The 27,491-nt window shown below is 39.6% G+C and overlaps 1 protein-coding gene across 1 annotated transcript in view; it reads left to right on the top strand.

Moving 5' to 3' along the window:
* LOC148367660 (CUB and sushi domain-containing protein 1-like) overlaps window positions 1-27,491 on the top strand; it is a 654,387-nt gene that overhangs the window by 364,962 nt on the left and 261,934 nt on the right. Inside the window, exons 6-7 of the mRNA XM_088334675.1 lie at window positions 17,710-17,822; window positions 20,716-20,793. Of these exons, the coding sequence (XP_088190801.1) occupies window positions 17,710-17,822; window positions 20,716-20,793 (191 nt within the window). The remainder of the gene's footprint in view (window positions 1-17,709; window positions 17,823-20,715; window positions 20,794-27,491) is intronic.

The following is a 27,491-nucleotide window of genomic DNA, read 5'->3' as shown; positions in this document are numbered from 1 at the left end:
TAACATTAACACTGTAACAATAACGCTGTAATTACCATAGTGCAGAGAGCAATGTGCAATGAGTGGCAAGCTATAAAAAACTGCCAGTAGTGCAAAAAGTCAGATTTAGCAGCCGTTTAGATTTAAGTTAACTATATGTTAGATTGACCATTTAACAGTCTAATGGCCAGGGGGACTAGACTATTGCGGAGCCTGGTGGTCCTGCACCGCACACTGCAGAACCTCTTCCCAGAGGCTAGCAGAGTGAACAGTCCATGATGGGGGTGAGAGGGGTCCCCGGTAATGTTCTTAGCATGGGATAGGCAGCGCTTCTGGCCAATGTCCTGAATGGAGGGAAGTGTAGTCCCGATTATTTTCTCTGCTGTCCTCGTTACCCTCCTCACACTACCCCAGTCGGTAGCGCTGCAGCCTCCACACCACACAGAGATACAGCTGGTCAGGATACTCTCTATGGTGCCCCTGTAGAATGTGATGAGGGAGGGTGGGGGCAGGTGGGCTCTCCTCATCCTCCGCAGGAAGTACAGGCGCTGCTGTGCCCTCTTAACCAGTGATGCAGTGTTCACGGACCAGGTGAGTTTGTTTGTAATGTGCAAATCTTGGGGATAATGGTGTCTTATGAAATATGAAAGCAAAAAAAGCTATTCAAAGTTCATCATGGGTACTCAAATGTCTTTATAAATCTTTAGCATGCATGTTTGACCAATGCCCAAAAAGATCTGGGATTTTATAACTTTGTCTTTTCCTATCAGTTGAAATCTTCTCTTCAATGTTGTTCCATGACACAGTGTTTTTGAACCAGTGTGGCGGGGTACACTAATGTGCTGTGAGACCTTAACCTGAGGGGCCAAAGGAAATGTTCTGATTTCATCTTTGCAGGAAGCATGCCATTGTTCAGTAGATTTTCTTTCTTGCACCCATAAGACATGTAACAAATATTCATCCATATCAGTAAGTAGGGGCAGCACGGCGGCACAGTGGTTAGCGCGTGTGCGGCACAGTTCTAAGGTCTCAAGAACCTCCTGTGTGGGTTCAAATCCAGCTACCGGACTTCCTGTGCAGAGTTTGTATGCTCTCCCCGTGCTTGCGTGGGTTTCCTCCGGGCACTCCGATTTCCTCCCACATTCCAAAGACATGCATTTCAGGTGGATTGGCCGGTCCAAATTTTCCCTAGGTGTGAATGAGCGAGCGATTTGTCTGTACCTGTGTGCCCTGCGATTGGCTGGCAACCAGTTCAGGCTGTCCCCTGCCCACTGCCCGATGATTGCTGGGATGGGCTCCAGCACCCCCGCGACCCTACTGAGGATAAGCGGTGCAGCTATTGAGATGAGATGAGATGAGATGAGATCAGTAAGTAGTAGCAGATTACAATTGTTTTTCTTTTGGTAACATATGTTGGCCTGGAGAGGGATGGGCGGCACCATGATGTACTTTCCCAAAAAAAAAAAAAAAAAAAAAATTCAAGTAAATAAAATATGTTTTACATTTTTTTTGTTATTGCTTTCTTACATTCCTAAAAACTTTGTAATATATGAAACATTTTTGTTCACTGGGCAGATGTTTTAAAGTAGTATTCTTATTATTATTTTAAGAAAGACAGGTCAAAAACAGTTACACTTTGATACAGTTTAAACATATATTGAAACCTTAAAGTGCTCAGAAAAAAAAACATTGAATAGAGTAAAAATGTTTTTTACTGTTTTTAATCATGTTGTCATTTTGTTTAAAATTGCAATAAGGTAATGTTTTGTACTGCTGGAAGATCATTTTATATGAAATATTACTTTATGATTTTGAATTTCAATTTAAGTATTAGTCTTGTCATTTTCCGAGAAAAAAAAAATAGATTACAACTCCCACAACCCTTGACATACTGTTTTGAAATATAGAAAATCATAAACTGAGATGTCTTCTGATCTTACATTCAAGATGTCGGTGTATGGCACAAATAGATAAAGAGTGGACAAGATTTAGTATTTGGTCCTATTGCTTATCAGACATTGTGACTTTGAGATATTTGTCCCAGGAAGACCTTAAAGGATTGAGTGATGATGGATGGAGTTTAAAAATAAAGGTATAAAGTTTCGAGAGTGTGGATTTTTGTGTTGTGTTTAGCGACAATAACGAGTACATCAGGGTCTTCGAAGGCTGGTTTGGGATGTGAGGAAATTGTTGTTTTATAAAAGGCCTCATCTGAAAGTAACACAATAAATAAGAGCAGGGGTGTTTGAATTTTTCTGAAAGGATAGCAAATGATGGAAATACACCTTCAAAAATACAGGTTGTGAAGGGTCTTCAGGCCCTTGTATGACCCCGAATTAAAAAGCACGATTAGAGCAGGATTGTGGGAATTAGAAATTAATTTAGCCAGAGTCAGGTCTAGATGAGGGCAGCACGGCGGAGCAGTGGTTAGCGCATGTGCGGCACAGTTCTAAGGTCTTGGGAACCTCCTGTGTAGGTTCAAAATCCAGCTACCGGACTTACTGTGCGGAGTTTGTATGTTCTTCCCGTGCATGCGTGGGTTTCCTCCGGGCACTCCGGTTTCCTTCCACATTCCAAAGACATGCATTTCAGGTGGATTGGTCGGTCCAAATTGTCCCTAGGTGTGAATGAGGGAGCGAGTTGTCTGTCCCTGTGTGCCCTGCGATTGCCTGGCAACCAGTTCAGGGTGTCCCCTGCCCACTGCTTGATGATTGCTGGGATGGGCTCCAGCACCCCCGCAACCTTACTGAGGATAAGCGGTGCAGCTAATGAGATGAGATGAGATGAGTTCTAGATGAGCACTCAAGTGCAAATTGTTGTCTAAAGTGATTCCAAATTTTTAGTGTGTGCTGTACAACTGAGTTGGTTAGTACATGCTTGAGTGGTAGAGATAGTTGAAAGCACACCATTGACCATAAATCGGATAAGGTGGAAGAATGTTCCATGTTGCCCCAGGAGGGCCCTTTTTTAGGGGAGGATTTAGACATTCCAGAAAAGGAGCTTGTGAATATTGCTAGCCCAGTAATACCTGCGGAAATTTGGCAAGGCTAAACCACAAAGGGACTTGGGAAGCCTAATTGTTGTCTTCCTAATCCGAGCACATTTATTACACCACAAAAATAAATGGGACATGTTTTAACATATTGAAGAACCGGGGCAGTGCCTTCATCTTAATAAGATTAGCTCTCCCTATTAAGGACAAATGAGGTGTGTCCCATTTAGTAAAGCCAGATATGTATTACTCTATCAATGGTTGGAAGTTCAGAAATAATAATTATGTGGGTAAACTTTTCACAGTTATGCCAAGGTAAGTTTAGACATTTTTTGAAACGGTAACATGGTAGAAGAAACTCCCTTGGCTGCTTTGAAGCCGTCTAATGTACTCAAAAAGCAAGAAAGTAACATATTTGGGTTTGAAATATAAAGCAGAAGGTCATCAGGGTGCAGGGGAGATTTGATAGAAATAGTAAAGCGGGAGATTCCCTGAAATGTGTCCTCACTACAAAGCCATGGTGCTAGTGGTTCAACGGCTAGTGTGAATAAGAGGGCGAGAGGGGGCATCCTTGGCACTTCTCTGGCGAGCGATAGCGGTGTCAAAGAGGGAAAAGCAGGTCAGGTTGTCGGGCACAGGAGCAGAGACGTGATCAAACGGAAACAGGTCAAAACCGGGAAACGTATGAGAGTCAAAAAACAGGGAGTCAGGTTCGGAAGGCTTGCCTTAGCCAGAGCTGAAGGTTCGCAACGATCGGACGCCGGTAACAGGGAGTCGGGGGGTTAAAAAGTGGCAAGGATCCAATCAGCGACCAGGGCTGTTGGCGCCACCGGGGCAGCCGCAGGTGCCCCGAATCAGTAATGACATATGGATGACTTTCTGAAGGTGAATAGCAAGCATATTTGCTGGAAATGTTAAGGCAGTATTTAAGAGAAAGAGTGGTCTGGTCCCTGTTGCAAAGAAGAGGGTCCTTGTCTTTTTTGAGGAGTGGAGTTATTACTGCTTTAGAAAAACTTTTAGGCAAATTATTTTTTTTTAATTTATTTTTTATAACAAATGTGTCTTGGCTAAAAAAAAGGCTTGAAAACACTGCCATAATGGCCATAACATCTTCAAGTTATTGGGGGTTCTGTTCATGTAAAAAAGAAACATTTTTTTGTTTTAAGGACAACAAATTCAGTAATCCCTTGGTTCTCGCAGTTAATGGGGACAAGAACCCTCCCCTCCACGGACACTCCATATCTGTGATGTACTTTGCATCTTTATAAAAGCCTCAAAAGGGTCAAACTTACCTTGAGATGGCGTCCTTACTGACTGAGAGTATATGACTGTACCAAAATAGCAACTACAGATTTCAAAAAAAAAAAAAAAGAACACAGGATTGCAGTTGAATGAATGGCTTTTATTGTCATCATACATAAGTACAACAAAATTGGAGGTTTTCTACTTTCAGTGTAATATATTTTGGCGAGGGGCTGGCTAGCTGCACACTAGCACTGGAGCTCCTCATATTTAGTTAGATCTCCGCGATGATTAAATTACAACCGATAGAGTTGTAGCTCCATGTCAGCCGCTTCTTGGGTAATAAATCTAGGATTGGTTAAATACAGACGCAGCACGGATGGCTTAAGAGTGGTGTTAGCCGAACTGTAGCAGTAGGCCAGACCTGTATCCTCTCTGCTTTCTCTAACCGACGCTGCCCCAGTCACTTCCTGAACCCAATAACAATCCACAGAGCACCTGCTGGTGATCACTATGTCTTTGTGCTCTTCGGATTTCATTCATTAATTGATGAATTTATTTTCAATGTAACAAGCAGCTAAAGGCTTTTTGGCGCCATGCTCCGCAATTTGTTTTGGTAGCCACCTGTGTGCCTTTTCCTTTGACAGCACACAAAAAAGTCATGGCCACCCTACACAGAAAGCCCTTCCTAACTTTTACCTGTAAAAGCATTTGCAGTGTGTTGTCTATCAGAACACAACGCACAATATGTTGATATCAATTACATTAAAGACAATTCAAAATATGTGAAGCAATGAACCAGCGTTAACAGAAGCGTGAAGTATCTGAGGGTCTTTGTACACAATGTCCTCTTTAAAATTTTGGGATTGCTCCAACAGCCCCATCACATTTGTTCCTCTAATTTTGGGCTGAATCCGTGCCTTCATCCTCAAAAAAGTGGCATCCCTTTAAGCAGAGGTGTAGGCAGTGTTCCCTCTAAGCTGCAGGCGTGCGCAATTGCGCACTGCTCGCACATTCTCAGCGCACAAGAAAATGTAGCCAGCGCACAAAAATGAGGGCTCAAAATTACTAATTAAGAAGCGACTTAAGTCAAAGTTACAGTGGATGAAGGTAAAAATACACGGGCTCCCCTGACGTTGTGTCCTATATGTGGTATTTTGAAGTCGAGTCGAAGTAGAACGAAGTTAAGTAAAGTTAGTAGAGTTTGTCGAGAACCAGCTTAACAATGATATTTTTTTTTTAAAGGAATCTAAAAAAAGTAGAAAAAACCACGAAAAAAAGAAGAAAAAGTTTGTGTTGCATTCAAATAATTTCCAATTATATCAAGTGAATCGTGTTGCCAACATTGTCCTTCCACTAAAAATGTGATTAAATACAGTTGTGTATCGTGCAACCAACTACATAAGCCCCCCAAAATGTTAGTATTTTGCGACAAAAGATACCAGAAAAAAAAAATGGAAATCTTGTGAAAGAATTGTTGTAAAAACAAACGACGTTTGTAGGCCGTATAACCTTTGCAATAATATATTAGTCAATTCATTCAAAAGTGAAAATTTTCTCTGCATTGCCGGAAATTCAGAAAAATGTAACGTGATGTCAAGTTTTGGACATGTTTGATAATGGATTAGTTGCCACCCTTGGGGTTGCTGTTGCTCACTGTTGTTTCAAGCGTTGCTCACCGACTTTTTGTGAACGCTCAGACCCGTAGAAAATTAGAGGGAACATTGGGTGTAGGGCACTTGCTAGTTAAATGCGCCGACGTGATGCTCCATTAAGTTGCCAAGAAAAAGTAGAAAGGCTTAAGTGTCCGTCATGTCAACAACAAAGACACCTTTGATGCCCCGTTTGTGTTTGCAAAATAACATCAGTAGTCCTGACGGTGGGTTTAGGCTTAATTGAGCCGGATTTTCGAGTCGGTTCATAAATCATCAATTGATTGAGGAAACGTTGAGAGGCCGTCGTTTCCCCAGGGACCTCATTAGCCTTTTGTAACACCGTGTTTTCCTCTCCTCCTTCCAGTAAGACAAATGACTTTGTGTTCAACTGATAAAAATAAATTGCTTTCATGAGAACATTGATTAAACCGGTTAAGAAATCTCAGAATTCAATAACGCTCCAATATTTATGATGTCAACTCTGTAATCCCCTGGACTGCTATAATTCATCTGCAACTTGTTTACATTCTTGATCGAAGTCCTTGCAGCTGCGCAAAGTAACATGGCATTTGGTCTCCTTCGGTAAATATAAATATCGGAGAGAGCAGGTGTTGGGATGCAAAGGGCATTGAGGGTTGTTATTGCATCCGCGCCTTTTTTATCTTGAGCCTCTTGATAAAAAAAAAAAAAAGAAATTCTGATAACGTGCGGAAGGATTGGTATCGATTGGCCGACATATAAACGAAGGGGGCTCGAGAGGATGGTGCTCGACGGAAACAAAAGGATGGGCAAATAATTGCGTCTTTAGTCGAGGCGCATCAAGCGTGACGTTCTGTTAATAACGTTTATGTGTATGTCGGTGTGTTGGTGTCAGCTCCTAAGTGGCCTGCTGACAGCTTTAACTGTTGCTTCGTGTCCCGAAGTCCAGACAGATAGAGCACAAACGTATGCACGGGTGCAACCTCTCACTTTAACGCTTAAAGTCAACATTAAAGACTACAATCACCCGTGGTGCAATCGTGTACGACTATTACTGCAATTGAAGGCACAGTCCATGACATGGAAATCATGATAGCAGCAACCAAAAACATAAAACCAGATAGAATCAGTTTTATAATTCATCCTCACCAGTGGCAAATCATAGCACTTTTTAAGGACTTTATCAACTCAATCCATCTCAACTATATTTTTCGCTTTTTAACTTAGGAAGCTAAGGTAAAGTGGTCATCCTCCACACAAAATGCTAGCATTTTTTTTCCATACGGTGTCACTATGATCAAAGGTGGTTCACCTTTTCTTTTTAGGATTTTCAATATGATAAGTCAAGTCAAGTTGTTAATTTGTGTAGTCCTTAATTATAAAACATTTCAAAGAGCTGCACTGACTACCATTTGACTATTCCTAATATGAAACCTGCACAAGGACAAGGAAAAACTCAACACGAGAAAAATAAAGAAACCTTAAGAAGAGGCTGCACGTGAGGTAATCCCCCTTCCATGATGACCAGGCTGCAATGGACAATACACATACATCATCAACATAAAATACAGGCAAAAACAGAATGTCCAGTTGAGTGCTGCATGTCCCAAATTCTTGACCTTGATGCCGAACCAGGTCCAAGTGCCAGTTCGCAATGTTCCCTCTAATTTTCCACGGGTCTGAGCGTTCACACAAAGTCGGTGAGGAATGCTTGAAACAACAGTGAGCAACCATAATCCCAAGTGTGGCAAGATAATTAATTATCAAACATGTCCAAAACTTGACATCAAGCTACATTTTGCTGAGTTTCCGGCAATGCAAAATTATTTTTCTCTTTTGAATGAATTGACTCATGTACTATTGCAAAGGTTGTACGGCCTACAAACGTCGTTTGTTCTTACAATTCTTTCACAAGATATCCATTTCTTTTTATTTCCTGATAAATTTTGTTGCATAACATTAAAATTGTTGGGGGCTTATTTAGTCGGTTGTAAGATACAGAATCGTACTTAATCACATTTTTTAGTGGAAGTACAATGTTGGCAACAAGATTCACTTGATATAATTGGAAATTATTTGAATGCAACTTATACTTTTTCTTCTTTTTTTCGTGTTTTTTTTCTACTTTTTTTAAATTCCTTTCAAAAAAAATCTCATTGTGTTTATTTTTTTCCGAGAGATTACTTTTTTCTTTTTGTTCTCTATTTACTTTTTTCCTACATTTCTTTCTTTTTTCTAAATATTTCCTTCTTTTTTTTCTCTTCCTTTTGTTTCTTTTTTTCTCAGCTTTTCACTACGTTTTCATTTTGGTATTTTTTTTTTTTTTTGTTCTATCCCCCCCTTCCTTTAAGTCATTTTGTGCATAATTTTACATAATATTTGGTCATGTTGGGATCAAAGAACCAAAAACAACATGAAGAGCCGTTTAGGACCCGAAAGAGCCGGTTCCTTCTAGTGAGCCGAGCCAAAGAAGCCGGTTCCCGACAAACTACTAACTTTACTCAACTTCGTGCTTCTTCGACTCGACTTCAAAATACCGCATTCATGACACAACGTCAGGGGAACCCGTGTATTTTTACCTTCATGCACTGTAACTTTAACTTAAGTCGCTTCTTAATTTTTGAGCCCTCATTTTTGTGCGCTGGCTAGATTTTCTTGTGCGCTGAGAATGTGCGCGCAGTGCGCAATTGCACACGCACGCAGCTTGGAGGGAACACTGCCAGTACGATGGCTCGAATTTAATGCAGCGTGCAACTACCAGGTTAAATTTTTCTGCCTCAAGGAAAGAAAAAAAAAAATGGATAAGGTCAACATCACTCATAAGCTATTGCGAACTATTGAGAATAAGTGTGATTTAAGCCTGGATGTATCTTTTGAATGTAACCCCTTTCACACTTAAAGGAGCTGCACTGAATGTGGACCTTTTTTTTCTCGGGGCCACCATCTCCTGGTTTGTGTCATTATTGCAACCTCTGTCTGTCCGTTCATAATGCATGTGCAAGTACGTGCCTTTCTTAGATGCGCTTTTATTTTTGCATGTGTTTTGGGGTTTGGTCTGGCTTTTGGACCTTACTCAAAGTAAGCCTCTTCTTAATTTCACCAGTTTTATGCCACACAGTTAAAAACAAACCAAAAAAAAAAAAAAAAAAAAAAAAAAACAACAACAACAACAACAACAACTAGCGGACAAGCATGATGTTACTCCTGAGCAGCCCCCACACCCATTCCTCATACCTAATGTGTTCTGCCCAAAACAGGTTTCCTAAATGTAAGACAAAATAAGATAGAAGCGGAAAAAAACAAAATGGCTCTTTCAACTCAGTTGTGCATTGTTAACATATACTCAACAAAGACAATATTACACTTTTGACTATTTTAAGGAAAACTTAAACAATGCACCCCACATTTCACTAATAATATTAAAACTACATTAAATGGGATACATATTTATTAAAATGAGCCATTTTCCGTCAATGACGAAAGATTGTATTTTCCAATACAATAAGGCTTTGTAATTGTAAAATAGTGAAGCCACATTACCAGTATTGTTAAGTCACCTGCCTTCCTGAACCAAAACAATTCAATCTCCAATGCATGTTCCCACGTAACACTAAGTGCTTTTCTCCAGACTTGGGATTAAGTATGACTGACTGCTTCACTGAAGGATGTGGACAGGTCATTGTGAGAATGATTGACACATGACAGGACTCCAATGGTGGTTTGTTCCTGTTTACCATGAGTTTTTTTTCTGATTGGTTGTCCCAAAAACAATTTCCTGTTCCATGTTTCTGTCTGCTAGCTGGCAGGTTCAATGTCACGTTGAGTGGCTTTCACACACATGTGGTGCCATTATCCACTTCTGCACACACACATGCAGGTAGACATATAGACATTATTTTTAAGGTGCTGTCTAGAATTTGAAAATATTATACTTTCTAATGCCATCATCTGGTTTAAATCCTCATTACAACCTCTGTCAAGCTGCATGTGTGGCACATGCAAATACAAGCATAAATAAATTATTATTTTTGACTAATTTTGGGGAGTTTGCGTTGGCATTTGGACTGTATTTGAAACAGTTATTTTCTTACTTCAACCACTTTGGCTACAAAAGTGCACGCTCAAGCCAGAAATCACTCTCTACGACTCCTAACTATAATTATGTTGTGTGTCATTATTTTTCTTTTAATTGACAACAGCATTGTCGGCACAGAGTAGGGTTTCTCCAAATGACTATTTGTCAGGCAGTTTTTCATTATTATCATTATAATTCCTAAAGACCCATAGCTGTGTCATTATCTGTACGACAAATATTATGTTGATAATTGTGCATCAATAAAACAAACAATTGTTTAAGTCATTTTACAAAAGTGTCTGTCCGCGTCAATTGAAATTCAAGTCCAGTTTGTGTCCAGCCGTCATGTGGAACCTCACCAGACACACAAATTGTGGGTTAATGAATCTACAGTTGCACACCGGCTGCAAACAGAAGAAATAGTGAGCCCACATCCCTGGAGATTGCCCATCTTTCTTAATAACAAACAGCAGAAAGTCACGAACACAACTATCAGCACCCGCTTCCCCACTTCAACCCACTTGATTGCTGTGAGACTCCATCCTCCCACAGGGAAAATTGCGCAAACATCCGATGGCAGTTCAAAAAGGCCACCAAGTGAAAGTCAGTCAAATTTACGTCAGGGAAGTTCGTCCTCATTGCAACTTGATCAGTCCAAAATATGTACATTAGCAGAATATATTGCACCCTGTTTTTAAGTGATTTAGTTTCAGATAATTGTATTGTGCATCAACTTAGCTCTACTTTGTTTCTGTCTTTTCTCCTGACATCCATTCCCCATCCTTTTATTGTTCTTATTTGTTATTTCCAGACTCATTTACACTTCGCAGTGGCTATAATTTCCATCCAGGGGTTATCCTTCTCTAACATCTTTCATGCTATCTCTCATTGATTAGGGTGGACTCCGACTCATGTACAATCACTTTCTCCCTCATGTTCTCATCTAACTCCTTTTTACAAACACTTCCGATTTTATTTTTGCTTTAATCAATGTATTTCTGAAAATAATGTTACATTTCGGTGTTTCCCTGATAATTTGGTGAGACCTCATTGGGTAGACAATCTAAAAGGGTCTGGGGGAATGCTTCCTCTGGAAAAAACTTTGTACATTTTTAGTTTGAATGCATCAATGCGGTGCATTTTTAGAGCAAAAAAAAGAGAAGCCATATCTATGGTGAACATGTCCTTGTAAAACTATTGAATCAAAATTACACTAGTTATGAAAGGCAATGACACATAAAACAAGACGCACCCACAAAGCATGGTAAATAAGACAGGTGTTGCAGTGCAAAACAAATCTCCTCATCAAGTTAGACTAAAAATAAACCGGTACTGTTACATTGCCGATACTGTACTACTTTAAGATATCGTATTGGCACGTAAACAGCCCAGATTAAAAATATGAGTTTTTGCATAGAGCTTTAGCTACAGTTACTGCATCTGGATGTTTTGTAGGAAAGAGTTCTATCCCAACTATCTTTGGGCAATGGGCAGAGGACACCCTGAACTGGTTGTAAATAAGTAGTTCAAAAACAAACAGGCTAATTGAGCCGCTTTATTCGCGAATAACAATACTAATTCAGACTGAAGTGAAGTGTAAACTGCACGGTCCGTTACAAAGACAGATGGATGCATATTTAACTACTTGAGTAACAACTTTAATGTAACGGAGTTAGAGTACTGTTTCTTCTTCAAAATTTGACTTACCGTAAATTCCGGACTATAGAGTGCACCTGATTATAATCCGCACCACCACATTTTAAGAGGAAAACCGATTTTGTACATACACAAGCCGCACCTGTATATAAGCCGCATGCGCCCACATTAAAAAAATTGTAACACTAACACAAAATTGATCCAAATCCGACTTCAAGTCCCGCGGTTGAAACTAAATGTCCTTCATTGAAGTACACAGTCCAAAAATCACAGCCAGCGAAATGAACGGAAAATGATACCGGTACTTAAGGTTTGATGCAGACCTGCAGAGTACGGGTACCCGTTGAAAGTAATCCAAGGAAAAAAAGTCTATATTTCCAAAGGTAACTGTGGGAGAAATATAGATCCACTATTGTCCGCTGCGACAACAAACAGGTCTCACTCACCTTTACCCCACTTCCCGTCATCCCACGTTTGCTTCGCCCCTCTTTTTTAACTCGCAAAACATATCAGAATAAGTGTCTCAAATAACTACAAATAAATACATTATAAAAATATACAGTTGCAAATACATATTATTCATGGGTTACACATATTTACAAAGAAAGACACCGAGAGAGTTTTCAAAGCTTTAATAATAATAATAATAATATAACTTTCATCCCAAACGGTGCCCGTTAATGGTAGCAACACGCTAGCAACACGCTAGCAACACGCTAGCAACACGCTCTCAACACAGTAAACGGGTCTGTTTAAAAAACATACCGTACTTGTAAAAATCACGGTAAACTGTTCTCATCTTCCTCTTACAACTGAAGCCATCAACGTCATCTTCCTCAGTGTCGGAAAGAAACAGTGTCATATAGACGTCGTCCCACGCTCCTGCAGCTTCACTCGCGCTGTCACTGTCGCTGGTGTGCCCTCCTCTCCGTCACGCAGCAGACCGGCTTTTCGGAACCCGTTGGTGATGGTGGATTTTGCCCCACGCTCTCAGGATCCACTGGCAGACTTGCGAAAAAGTTGCATTTCTCATGCGGCCAGTTTTAGTGAAGTTGCAGTCTTCCTCGACACATATATTCCACTGGTCTAAATCTTACCTTTTGTACTCAAGCGCCGCTGGCGGCCGGTAGAGAAATTACATAAATCGGCCGCATCACTGAATAAGCAGCAGGGTTGAAAGTTTGGGGAAAAAGTAGCAGCTTATAGTCCGGAATTTACGGTGAATAAAAGTAGCAGCTTATAGTCCGGAATTTACGGTGAATAAAAGTAAAAACTACAGTGATTTAAAAATACTTCTAGAAGGTCAATATGTCCCAAAACGTACTCAAGCAAATGTCACAGAAAACGTAACTCACTGCCCACCTCTAGTTTTCAGTGTTGTGTTGCGGGTTGATTATGTCACGTACCAGGAACGGAGACGGGACCCAATTGCGTTTATTTTACTCAGTTTTATTTAGAAGGAGGAAAGGACTTGCTCCCACTATCCGGGGATTGTCGGTCGCTGGTAGCAGATCGCTGGGAACGCGGAAGAAGCACTTCCGTGTCAAGCACAGGCAATGTCGAAAACGAGGAAAAACAGGTCAATGGCCGGGATGTAGGAGCAAAAACATAAACGGGTCCAGAAATAAGGTCGGCAACGGGAATCAAACTGAACAACAGGGCAGGATTGAGTCTGGAGTCACAAAAGTTTTCCTAGCGTGTAGCGTAGGTTCACAAAACGATCCGACGAGTGTTGTCAGGAAGGCGGGGGTTTAAAAAAGAGGAAGAAGCCAATCAGCGTCCGCGGCTGTTGGCGCCAACGGAGCAGATTCAGGTGCCCCGCATCAGTAATCATGACAGATTAGATTTATGAGTGAATGAGGAACCATCAAAGAACAGAAGACATTGTTGTCTACTTTTAAAAAGCAGCCGAATAAGGCATAGTTATTGATGAAACAACAGTTGAGTAAGACAAGTTTATTCATAACGCACGACAGTACTCGTTACAAAGAAAAGTAATTGTGTTCGAGGAAACAAGCCTTTGTAACGCCTTCCTCCCAACACAAGAGATGGCACCACACATATTGACCTATCACATGCTCTTTCAAGAGAAAAAAAACCTAGAGAGAATAAATGAGTGTCTCAAGAAGGCCTACACCTATTTGGTGAGGAGCTGGCTTCCGTCTTTCACATCAAAGACCTAGTTCAAAGAGCTGTTACCTTCGCGAACAACACAACACTACTATCTCATGACATTTGGCTGCCAACAGATCTGCATGTCGTTAGCTTGCTCTGCAAGACTTTTTTCCCCCTTCCAAGATCCATTTATGGTCACCTCTTATTTGCATTCTGCTCTCAGTCCTCCGCCTCCCTGCTGACCTCTTGTCACTCCCTCATTCCAGTGTCAGGCGGCAGGCCAGTGCAAATGAATAATGGAGGAGATGCAGAATGGTTCAACCTCTATTTTTTTTCCCTTCTGCTTCTGTCTTCATAAAAAGCTTTACTTTTACAGCAGTTGATATTCTATGTTATCTGTTCAGTGTCTATAGTGGATCATTTTTGCTCTTTAAATAGTGAAATAATTTGTAAGTTATGATATTATACTTTCAAAATGAATCAAAAATGGAAAACTTCTCTACTTGCCTCATCTTTTTAAATAAAATAACCCCATTTAAACCCCCCTTTTTTGTAAACACAAAAAGGCCGTGAGGGTCTCTGTATTCCATTCCTAATGGTTAGCAAGCAGCAGATTTAACTAAATATAAACTACTTTTTAAAACAAACTCATGGATGGATACTTATTAAAATCTATATTGATCTGTGTGGTTTCCCCCTTTTTTCACTTTGTCATCTGACCTCTAGCACTTTCAATTCAGTTTTTCTCTTATGATGAGCAAGTTGGCATGTGGCTTTACACTGCAGACACAAATATGCTCTGAGAGGAACGCCTGCAGAGCGCAAACTGGTTGTTTTCGTAATTCTTGGAGTTATTTTATTTTCTCATGGCAAAAGAAAACAACAATTCACAATGAGCCACATTCAGCCAGTGTACAGTGACTAATGATCAAACATCAAACACTCTGATGTCTTGGAAACACAGGTATACTGTACATTCAGATTCAGATTCAGAATCAGATATACTTTATTGTCATTCTAGTACACGTGTATACAGAACGAAATGTCGATACATCTGACCCGCGCAGTTTCTTTGAATGTACAGATATAAATAAAATGTTGTATTGAGTTAGAGTATTGAAGTACTTAAATATACTAAATAATTATGGCTATGTATAGTATTATGCAATAGCGCAAAGAGTGCAAGAGTAGCAGCTAACCAGATGTGCAAAATGGGCAGTCAGGTAAACAAGTCACTGTACAGTAACAATAACACTGTAGTACGATAGTGCAGAGGAGAACAGATGTGCAAAGGAGTGGCTAGGTATATAGAACTCCTAGTAGTGCAAAAAAACAAAACAGACAAACAGATGTACAGATTAGCAGCAGTGTAGACTTTACTATGTGTGTGATTGACCATTTAACAGTCTAATGGCCAGGGGGACAAAACTATTGCAGAACCTGGTGGTCCTGCACTGCACACTGCAGTACCTCTTCCATGATGGGGGTGAGAGGGGTCCCTAATGATGTTCTTGGCTCAAGATAGGCAGCGCTATATTTATATATATATATATATATATATATATATATATATATATATATATATATATATATATATATATATATATATATATCTCATCTCATCAGCCGTACCGCTTATCCTCATCAGGGTCGCGGGGGGGCTGGAGCCCATCCCAGCCATCTCTGGGCAGTGGGCAGGGGACACCCTGAATTGGTTGCCAGCCAATTGCAGGGCACACAGGGACAGACAACTCACTCGCTCATTCACACCTATGGACAATTTGGACCGGCCAATTCACCTGGAATGCATGTTTTTGGAATGTGGGAGGAAACCGGAGTGCCCGGAGGAAACCCACGCAAGCACGGGGAGAACATACAAACTCCGCACAGGAAGTCTGGAGCTGGATTTGAACCCACGACAGGTTCCCATGACATGAACTGTGCCGCACAAGCGCTAACCACTGCGCCGCCGTGCTGCCCACATATATATATATATATATATATATATATATATATATATATATATATATATATATATATATATATATATATATATATATATATATATATATATATATATATATATATATATATATATATATATATATATATATATATATATATATATATATATATATATACACATGTATCCATCCATCCATCCATTATCTGTACCGCTCGCTATCTGGACCGGCCAATTCACCTGAAATGCATGTTTTTGGAATGTGGGAGGAAACCGGAGTGCCCAGAAGAAACCCACGCAAGCACGGGTAGAACATACAAACTCCGCACAGGAAGTCCGGTAGCTGGATTTGAACCTATGACCTCAGAACTGTGCCGCACACATGCTAACCACTGCGCAGGCGTGCTGCCCTATAAAGTAAGACCTCGGTTATCGTGGTTAATGGGGACCAAAACCACCCGCGATAAGTGAAAATCCGTGAAGTAGCGGCGCACCTTCAAAAAAAAAAGAAAAGAAAAAAAAAATGGTTTTTATTATTTATTATTTTTTTAGACCCGGTTAATGGGGAGCAAAACCACCCGCAAAAAGAGCAAATCTGTAGTAGAAGTAGCGACGCCCCTTCAAAAAAAAAAAAAAAAAAAAAAATCTCATCTCATCTCATGATCTGCACCGCTTATCCTTATTAGGGTCGCGGGGGGGCTGGAGCCCATCCCAGCCAGTGGGCAGGGGACACCCTGAACTGGTTGCCAGCTAGTTGCAGGGCACACAGAGACGGACAACTCACGCGCTCATTCACACCTAGGTACAATTTGGACCGGCCAATTAACCTGACACGCATGCTTTTGGAATGTGGGAAGAAACACGAGTGCACGCGAAAAAAATGCAAACTCCACACAGGAAGGTTCGATCTAATGACATCAGAACTGTGCCGCACACCTGCTAAACATTGCGCCACCGAACTGCCCTATCCATCTATCTATCTATCTATCTATCTATCTATCTATCTATCTATCTATCTATATATATATATATATATATATATATATACATGCATTTTTGTGTTTGTTTGTTTGTTTGACACAAATTGTAAAAAGGACATATTTTTAGCCACATACATTTGTTTTTGCTCTCCTGGAAATGTTGCTTAAGGAATTTAAATATGGGGCTCACAAGCATACCTATTGACTGAAGAAAAAATATATTTTTGCTTAATTTCTGCTGCCTTCGTGCTTACACAATGTATGTCACTTTGATTTTCGTACTTTAAATGACAGGTTTCCTTGAGCCTCCATTTTCATCCCTTTTTTGTTTCGGAACAGATAACCCTCCCAAGTATGCATCTCTTATAATAAGACTTCAATAAAGTGATTTTAATATTTTCCAGCTACTTCTAGTTTGTGACCCGTCCTTATCTGTGCGTGTTTTTCTTCTTCATCCTTGTTTCTACCTACCTGTGATATTATTAAAGGGCAGTTAAAGTGACTCATATTGCTCAAGGGAGACTACTAGACCGATGAATTTCAGCAAGCCTGCAGTCTATACATCACTTCCTATTTTTTGATTCACTGCACTTACTTCCCTACTTCGTTTATCTTTGGTAGGGAAATGTGAGAGTAGCTGAAGCTGATGTAAGACTTACCATCGGCAACTAACACAGTCTCAACGGTGTTGCTTTGGAAACTGTTTTGAAAGATGGGAACTTTGATTACTTTTCACGACTTGCTCTTTCACTGCTTGTGCTCTCCCTATTATATTCCAACTCTGGCAGTGCAGCAGTAATTATCATCAGTTTTGACACACTCAGAGAGGCTTTTTTTTTAAATGTGTTAATTGTTTTAGTTTACAAGGATCTAGAACCATACTGAGATTGTGTTCTATTCTTAAAATTATGCGTATGTTTAATCCACATATGGAGCTTAAATACAATCCACAACAAAAGGTAAAAACAGATTAATTCACAATGTTTATTTCATAGTCTGGCTTGTCATTACTGCAAAATGTGTATTCTCATTGCTGCAAATCACAAATCAATTATTATTTTTTTTTCTCGCAGGTTAACTGGTACAACCCTGCCCTCACCAGTAATATCAAGCAAGAACTGGCTCCGAATACACTTCACCTCAGATAGCAACCACAGAAGGAAAGGATTTAGTGCACAGTATCAAGGTGGGTTCAATACAAAATCTGCCATATGTCTCCGACTGGACCCAAGTTTTAATTCCTAGCTGTGAACCCTAAAAGGCTTTAAAACCCTAATACCTAGTAGTAGACCTAATTGGAAACCATGGCTGGAAAGCATAAAAAGGCTTTGAAATCCTTATAGCATGTCAAAAACCTAGTTATAATCCCAAACTGGTAACCCAGAAAAGGCTTAAAACCCTAGTATCAAGCCCAAACCCTAGTTTCGAACACTTGCTGGAAACTATATGAAATCTTAAAACCTAATAAAAAGCCAAATCAATTGTTTAAAACCCTAGCTAAAACAAAACAAAAAAAAACTTAAAAACTCTAATATAAAGCCTAGCATATTGAAAGACTAGATAGAAACCCTAAATAAATGTTTTAAACCTTAATATAATGCTAAAACCTTAGGTATAATGCCTAACTAAAAGCCCTAATAATGTGTTTGAACCTGAATATAAAGTCAAGGCCTTAGTTAGAAAAAACATTTGGTGATAATTTTTGGGCTGTGTTTATGACTATCCATAAGTTTTTTCTGTCTGCAGCACTGAGTAAGCCTGGTTTGTATGCATTTATGGCCAAATGCTAACGTCCTTAAAGCTAGTTACTTCAGTAGTCTTAACTCTAACCAAGCCAATACGAAATAAATCAATATACCTCCGTTTAGTATATTGTTTTGAAAGATCCTATGGATATTTTATAATGTACACCATAGAAACATATAGCACACCTGCACACACTCTTTTCATCCACTAAGATCAACCTCTTATGTTCTGAATCATTTTTATGTGTTCTCTTAAGTCACATCATATGACCTTTCCAGTGTTTTTCATGTTTACTCAACAGGATAGATGGTCAATTGACTTGTGGAGTGATCTCGCATTAAAGATTACCATAAAACTAGCCGCACGCTTTTAGTCCATCTGAAAACAAAATACACGCCAGCCTTCCCCCCCCCCTGGTATCTATCATACTCGTTTTATGCTAATGGCTTTTTCCATCGACAGTAGCTTGAAATGACAAACTTGCGCTTGCTTCCATTTGTTCTTATTGAGTGCTCTGGTGGACATAATTTGCATATGCAAGTATGTCTGAATGGATCAGATTAAATAGTGCATGTCAAGCTTGGAGTTTTTGTTTTCAACTTCACCTTTCCTGACAATTAGTCTTCATCATTATAAAATGCCCCCTCCCCTCACTTACCCCGCCTCCTGATTTCTCAGTCTTCTATCTTTCTTGTCTATAAGTAAGAAAATATTGAATTGTTTTTTCACTTTGAAGTGTTCTCTGTAGAATGCAGCATTGGTAGTGCTAGAGATATTCATGTGATTCTATGTACAGCAGCTAGATTACTGTATACACAATAGAAAATTGCAACAACAGGAATTTCGAATTGCTGTTTTTTCACCTTATCCTCATCTGTTTTCCTGATGTACTAATTTTCTCTTACTCATTAGTCGGTTTAAAGTTTAATCGACTCCCAATCGAAAGTTGCAACAACATACATTTCAAATTGTCAGTTTTTCATCTTGTCCGCGTCTGTTTTCTTGATCTCTTAATTTTATCTAGCTCACTGGAAAGTGTAAAGTTCACGTTCAAGGTTCAGGGCACAAATGAGGAAGCTACTCTGGACAGCTTTCTCCATTGTTGTCAGTTCCTGGCCTTTTTTGGACCGTAGTAAAGTTGGCAACATTCCATTGCTTAATGTTGCCGGCCCAATTGTATTTTGGTTTTCCTCTCTTCTTGCCCCTTGGACTGTACCCTGGAGAATTATCTTGGCCAGTTCTGGCGATCTTGTAACGCGACCAAACCATTGAAGATTTCGATTGCGCACAGTTGAAGACAGTTCTTTATAGGGTCCAATGTGCCCTCTGAGTGTGTTACGCACCATTTGATTTGTAACATAGGCTAAGTAGCTGATGCCTAGAAGTTTTCTGTAGCATCGCATCTCAATGGCTTGGATTTTATTTTCCAATTTTGCTGTAAGAGACCATGTCTCGCAAGCATAAAGGTGGATGGAATTTGCCAGCTTTTGCATGATCTTTGATTTCACTGCGATTTGCCTGTCCTTTCATATGGGTTTAAAACTGGCAATTGAGGCTGTGGTTTGAGCTATCCAAGCCATGTTTTTTGGTTCAGACCCCTCTCCTGAAATGACAGCTCTAAGATGTTTAAAATTGGTAACAGGTTTTAGCTATCTGTGGCTGCTGGTGATGTTTGTCTTGATATCTTGGGGATTGTCGGTCATTACTTTCGGGATGGAGGCCCTTAACAGCTTCAATGAATTTCGAACTTGCAGGGAGAACAGGAGGGGACTGTAAAAAAAAAAAACACTCACAATGCCAAATTCCAAATCTGTTCTAAAAGCCTTCCCCTGTGTCGTCTCTTTTTATTTAGCCCTGGCTTCAAAAGCAGATCCGCCTTAAACGGTGTGTATCAAAGAACAGCAAAGTAATTGGCTGATAGCGGCAGTGATGTAAACAGTGCAATCTCCTTTGCAGGCCTCAAAACAAAGAAAAAAACGAAAAAAAAAAATTGAACTTATCACTCACACACGGGTCACAAAATCTGCTACACCTTCCTTAAAAAATAAAAAAATGCAAGAGCTGCGAAAATAAATTATGTACACACAATGATGATACTATTAACGTTGTGTTGATGTTTTTATTTAAATATATTTAATATATGTATTCAATTTTGATTTACAATCCTGTTTGGGGTCTCATCAGATTGAACTGGTAAGCCAATTATAAATTGCTGATGGGAGTTTGGGTCAGCACACTTTTTATAGGATCACTTTATCATCATAAACTGTTTTTGTTTTAAAAACCATCAGTTTTCTTTATTAAAAAAAACTTCAATCTTTTCATTTCTCCAGTGAAGAAAGCGATTGAGTTGAAGTCCAGAGGAGTGAAGATGATGCCCAATAAGGACTCGAGTCACAAAAATGCAGTCTGTAAGTACACACACACACACACACACACACACACACACACACACACACACACACACACACACACACACACACACACACACACACACACACAAACACACGTGAACAGCCGGGCTCTACAAAAACACCAATTATCATAACTAACATATTATTACAGAGGAAATATCTCTTACATGATCAATGTAAATTTGTCTTACCGTCGAATGAGGCAAATTTAATGTACATTGATTGAGGCAGAAATACTATTTTGGATCGATTACGGTGTCTACAGGTTGGAAATAGGCCATCGCTACTATCTAGCATCAAGCAGAAAATCTATCGCCACTGTTTTTTGACATGCCATTTGATACCAAATAGAGGCTTATTTACACATCCGGCAGTCACAACATAATGGAGCTGTTTCTCTTTAAGGCCGTGAAAGGAGGTCCAATATCATCTCTCCCTAAGTTGCTTTTATAGTCTCTATTACCTCCTGGGGGAAATATCAGACCTCAGCCTGCTCCACAATGTTCACCAGCTTGTCTATAAATAAGTCTGTTTTGCCATTTGGTGTTTTGCAGGTGGTACAAAGTGAGGTTTTTAAGGCTTTTTTCTGTGGAAACGAGCTGGATGCTGTTTGCGATAATGACCCGCCAGGCGCCGTGACAAACTAGCAAAACACCAAAGTCCCTAGGAAAAAAATTGAGACAAGAGTTTACTATTTGTTTGGGAAACTTTGAAAGCCCTCTTTGATGGGGCTTTGCATGCAAATCCATTACATATCAAGTATATCAGCAAAATCTGTTTCATATTTTCCCATTTGAATATGTGTAATCAATGCATATATATATATATATATATATATATATATATATATATATATATATATATATATGAAGAAAGTAATTATTTCGTACTTTTAATCCATTTATATTAAAATAAAATTGTTTAATTAAATGGACGATAGAGATTTAAAATAATTGTAGTTTTCTTTGAACTTATTTTAGCCTACTATTGCTAGTATAAAAAAACTATAGGCTTTTGATGGTGTCATGATTACCCAAGTGGAGTCACCTGGGGTAATCATGTGGCGCGCTGGAATGTGCTTCCTGATTGGTCAATGCTCCCCTTTTAAACGCGTTACGCGGAGAAGTCCTTGTCGGAGGATTAACATCTGTACCCCGTATGACGCTCCCGATTACCTGTGCCTTGTTTACCTGATTCTGCCTGCCTCCGATTCGACCTGCTCCGTCCCAAGCTACGATCATCTCTTCAGTCCCGGTAAACTCAACCTGCTTCCGTCCCACGCTACGATTGGCTACGTCGTCCGAAGTTTCCCGCTAACCCTTGTGCTTCCCCAAATAAAAGTATTGTACGAACGCTCTGGGGTCTCCTGCTCTGTTCTGGTAATCCTCGTGACAGATGGTGCTTAAATGATGCCAGCTTCTTTCATTTAATGTTCATGTTTTGAATAGTTTTATGTAATGAAAATGTGTATTTTGAGCTTGTTGAAAATTAAATATACCTGACATAGACATAAGAAATATATGTTATAACTGTTATATTAACATGTTTTATTAGTCACATTCAATGCCATTTGTGTGTGGCTTATCAACCAGATTTTGCATGTTTGTTAGCAAAATCCCTAAATTATTACCCTAATGACAAGATCCCAAAAAATATGCTGACCACCACGAAGTGATCTTGTCCTTATTCAGTCAAAATAATGGTACATCTTTAATCTAAAGAAATGTCTTTATCTTGAGAGACGCATAAAAATAGTTTTCCGTACACATTTTGCGTCCCTTTTCTATTTTTTATTTTATTTTACGGGAGGTCTGGCTCGTATTGTGACTGTTCTTTCACTTTCACCTTCATCATAAAAGACTCATCAATAAATCGGTCCATTTACATGCTCAGTCAAGCATGTGCTTCTGGAATTACCGTGCGTGTGCACGTGCGACTTTGATGATATCAATGTCGTGTTGCCTGGTAAAGTGTTCAGATTGTATTGGGTAAAACTGCGAGGTTTCATGTCATCCAATGCCAAGTAAACACTGGATACTATTGTCCAATATCGATACGATACCAATACTTTCTGTTTGGAAATGTCATGATCAAGTGTTTCCCATAGAATTTTGTGAGACACATTTTAAATTCAAAGACAGCGATCTGGTGTATTCTGGAATCAGGAATTTAGATCTATTATGAATGAGAAAACAGCCACACCCACAAAACATGGTAAACAAGACAAGAGTTTAATACAAAGCCCTGCTCGTCATCTAATTAGACTAAAACAAACTAGTGTCGTCCCGATGCCTATGCTGTACTATCTTAAGATATCAATACAGTAAGTAAGCAGACCAAATCACCAATAATAGTTTTACATTTAAAGTAAAGTAACTGTTTTTTGAGTGATTTGGTAAATTACAGTATTGCTGCTTTTGTGATTGCTGCTTTAAGAGTATGCTGTTTTACAGTATGTAAGTTTTACCGTTGGTTATAAACTACAGTTAGGGCCCGTGCCCACCAAATTGGTTTCCTGCTCTGATTGAATTTTTGTAATTGCTTGCAACAACTGTGCCTTGTTACAAACACACACAACCCTACTGGGGATAAGCCGTTCAAAAACTGAACTTTTTGAGTGTTTGGAAGTAGAAACATATTCACAAATGACACAAATGAAAATGTACACTGACACAAATTGTGAAATATTCACCCAAAAACTACGCATATACAGTTACATACAATATACAGTTCAGTTAATATTCTTTATGGCCGTTTTTCAGGATTGGACTTTCCTATGGGGTTTTGGAAATAAATAAATAAATTTAATATTTTATGGGCAGCACGGTGGGGCAGTGGTTAGCGCATGTGCGGCACAGTTCATGTCCTGGGAACCTCCTGCTAGGTTCAAATCCAGCTCCAGACTTCCTGTGCGGAGTTTGTATGTTCTCCCCGTGCTTGCGTGGGTTTCCTCCGGGCAGTCCAGTTTCCTCCCACATTCCAAAATCACGCATTTCAGGTGAATTGGCCGGTCCAAATTGTCCCTAGGTGTGAATGAGCGAGTGAGTTGTCTGTCCCCCTGTGCCCTGCGATTGGCTGGCAACCAGTTCAGGGTTAGAGGTAAGATTTATGGCCCGAGCCCGAACCCGAACCCGAACCCGAGGCAATTTCGGGCCGGGTCGGGCCCTGAAATGTCAGTCATACGGTCGGGTCGGGTCGGGTTCGGTCCTGCTTTTTTTTTTTTTTTTTTTTAAATTAATTAATAATGTGTTAAATGTTCATTAAAAATATATACTTAAACTATGTATGGATACTAGACCAAGGAATACTTGTTATAAAATAAATAATTTGGATAAAACGGAGAAGGAGCTGTAATCGCTATTTTTCCGACTCCTATGGAAATTCCCCCCCCCCCCTCCGATTTTAAATGAAAAAAACAACAATTTGTTTACACCGCGGGATCCAATGCAACCAGGGTTTCATTCACAATAAAAAAGACTTTACATACGGATATTATAGTAAATCAAATCAATATTATTTGTGTACAATTAGTTGTGATTGCGGAAATCATAGCGTACAGTGACGTTGGTGACTTTTCCATCCGCGTTAAAAAACGCATTTTGTAAAATACGATCGCGCTTCATTGTTTAAATAAACGCGATCTCCCAATGATTATAATTAGCTCGCTTTATTTTGTTTTAAAGCGTATTATATAGAATACGATCGCTTTTGTCGGAAGCGTACATTGACGTTGGTGAGATTTTCATCCGCGTTAAAAAACGCAATTTGTAGAATACGATCGCGCTTTATTGTATAAATAAACGCGTTATTTAGACTAGGATCTCCCAATGATTATAATTAGCTCGCTTTATTGTTTTAATAAGCGTTTTATATAGAATACGATCAGGGGGGGGGGCTAATTTGCATAGGAGTCGGAAAAGGGCACACACAACACGTCAACACCCCCTCTCAATGTAAGTGCTGCGCTAAAATCTTAAAGGCGTACTACTACTGCTGCTGTGGATTATGGCCCAATGATCAAGTCGTCAAAATGACGGACGCCTTTAAATGTTTTCGCTACCTCAAAAAAAAAACGTCAATGACAGATTGCAGTGCAGACACAGAAATATAAAAGATGTAAATGTTTATACAGTTTTATTTAACTTAGGCCTAGATGTTGCAACAAAAGGCAGAGTTTAATTTGTTATCATAAATCACCCCTCCTTATAAATAAAATATGTAATTTCGGGCCCCCTCGGGCCGGGCCAGCAAATCCAGTCAATTAGTCGGGCCGGGTCCGGGTCGGGTTTAATACCCCTCGGGCCTGCGTCGGGCTCGGGTGCTTTTTTTGGGCCCGATCTTACCTCTATTCAGGGTGTCCCCTGCCCACTGCCCGATGATTGCTGGGATGGGCTCCAGCCCGCCCGCGACCCAACTGAGGATAAGCGGTGTAGCTAATGAGATGAGATTTAATATTTTATGTGTAAAGATAGAGTCTTATGCCACCGAACATTTTTAGTCGTTGGCATTTAAAAAAATATTCATAAATGGCTGGATCATCACAATTTAAAGTCCACTTTTAAATAATCAACACTGACATGTATTGTGTCACACAAAAACAAAAAATAAAACAAAAACAAAAACAACATGCGACGAGGGTGCGTCATACTGTGAGTTAACCTTACAACTTTTGAAGTATTTGCGCCATTCGTCCTACAGCTGACAGAACATTGCACACAAATCCACTGTGCAATGTTTAAGTTATGTCTCAAAACACCCGTGCTTGCTACATATAATAATGCAACACTACATAATAAAGATAATAACGACTAAAACGTGTCGACAGGGGATGCTTCAGGATTCGATAATTTTAATTTATCGCTCTGGGACCACTGCTCATTAAAAGGAATAGCAGCACTGTTGCAATGCCAGCTAAAACTGGACAAATAATGCATCACATACTAGGTCAAGGGGTCTTAGATAAATATCTAAACATTGTGAATGGAGGTTACAGAGATACAATTAGCGTTGCAAAACAATGAATATTTGTACTGTTCCCTTTTGTAATATCCAGCTGAATTCATAATGATTATTTATTGCATTTGGAATAACTCTCTGTTCACACAATGGAGATGTAACTCCCAATATTAGATTACTGTACACGTTAATCTCAATGTAATGGAATTATGACAAAATCAGAATGACTAATGTTGTAGCAATTGTTTGTCAACACTGTGTTTCTGTATGTGCCCATAACCAGTATGACGGTTTACTAGGGTTTACAAAGTAAATTATTTACAATGCAAAAAGTAAATCCCTACCCCATTGGTAGAAAATGTCAAAAAGCATCAAAATGTATTTGTATAGCAATTTCACACAACGCATTTCAGCTCAAAGTGCTACAGAGGTTTGCGAAACGATTTGGCTTCCTTGAACTTTCTGACCTTTTGCCACATTTCAGACTTCAAACATAAAGGTATAAAACTGTAATTTCTTCTGAATAATCAACAATAAGTGAGACACAATCATGAAGTTGAACACACTTTATTGGACATTTTAAACTTTTTTAACAAATACAAAACGAAAGTGGGTGTGCAAAATTATTCAGCCCCTTTACTTTCAGTGCAGCAAACTATGTCCAGAAGTTCAGTGGGGATCTCTGAATGATTCAATATTGATCTAAATGACTAACGATGATAAATGGAATCCACCTGTGCGTAATCAGGTCTCTCTATAAATGCACCTGCACAGTGATAGTCTCAGAAGTCTGTTTAAAGTGCAGAGAGCATCATGAAGAACGAGGAACACACCAGACAGGTCCGAGATACTGTTGTGGAGAGGTTTAAAGCTGGATTTGGATACAAAAAGATTTCCCAAGCTTTAAACACCCCAAGGAGCACTGTGCAAGCAATAATATTGAAATGGAAGGAGTATCAGACCACTGCAAATCTACCAAGACCGGGCCGTCCTCCCAAACTTTCAGCTCGTACAAGGACTAAACTGATCAGAGATGCAGCCAAGAGGCCCATGATTACTCTGGATGAACTGCAGAGGTCTACAGCTGAGGTGGGAGAATCTGTCCATAAGACAACAATCAGTCGTATCCTGCACTAATCTGGTCTCTATGGAAGAGTGGCAAGAAGGAAGCCATTTCTTAAAGTTATCCATAAAAAGCGCTGTTTAAAGTTTGCCACAAGCCACCTGGGAGACACAACAAACATGTGGAAGAAGGTGCTCTGGTCAAATGAGACCAAAATTGACCTTTTTGGCAACAATGCAAGATGCTATGTTTGGCGTATAAGCAGCACAGCTCATCACCCTCAAAACACAAGTCAAACATGGTGGTGGCAGCATCGTGTTTTGGGCCTTTTCTTTAGCAGAGACAGGGAAGATGGTTAAAATTGATGGGGAGATGGATGGAGCCAAATACAGGACCTTTCTGAAAGAAAACCTGAAGGAGTCCTCAAAAGACCTGAGACTGGGATGGAGATTTGTCCAAAACATAAAGCTAAAGCTACAATGGAATGGTTCACCCAAAAACAGATCAAGGTGTTAGAATGCCCAGGTCAAAGTCCAGACTTCAATCCAATTGAGAATCTGTGGAAAGAACTGAAAATTGCTGTTCACAAACGTTTTCCATCCAACCTCACTAAGCTCGAGCAGTTTTGCAAGGAGGAATGGGCAAAAATAGCAATTTTTCGATGTGCAAAACTGAT

The sequence above is a fragment of the Urocampus carinirostris genome, chromosome 4 (genome assembly GCF_059441175.1).
Source record: "Urocampus carinirostris isolate Australia breed hairy pipefish chromosome 4, RoL_Ucar_1.0, whole genome shotgun sequence".
Taxonomy (NCBI): domain Eukaryota; kingdom Metazoa; phylum Chordata; class Actinopteri; order Syngnathiformes; family Syngnathidae; genus Urocampus; species Urocampus carinirostris.
Note: the sequence above shows the minus strand (reverse complement) of the source record. Positions and strands in the feature narration are given on the sequence as shown.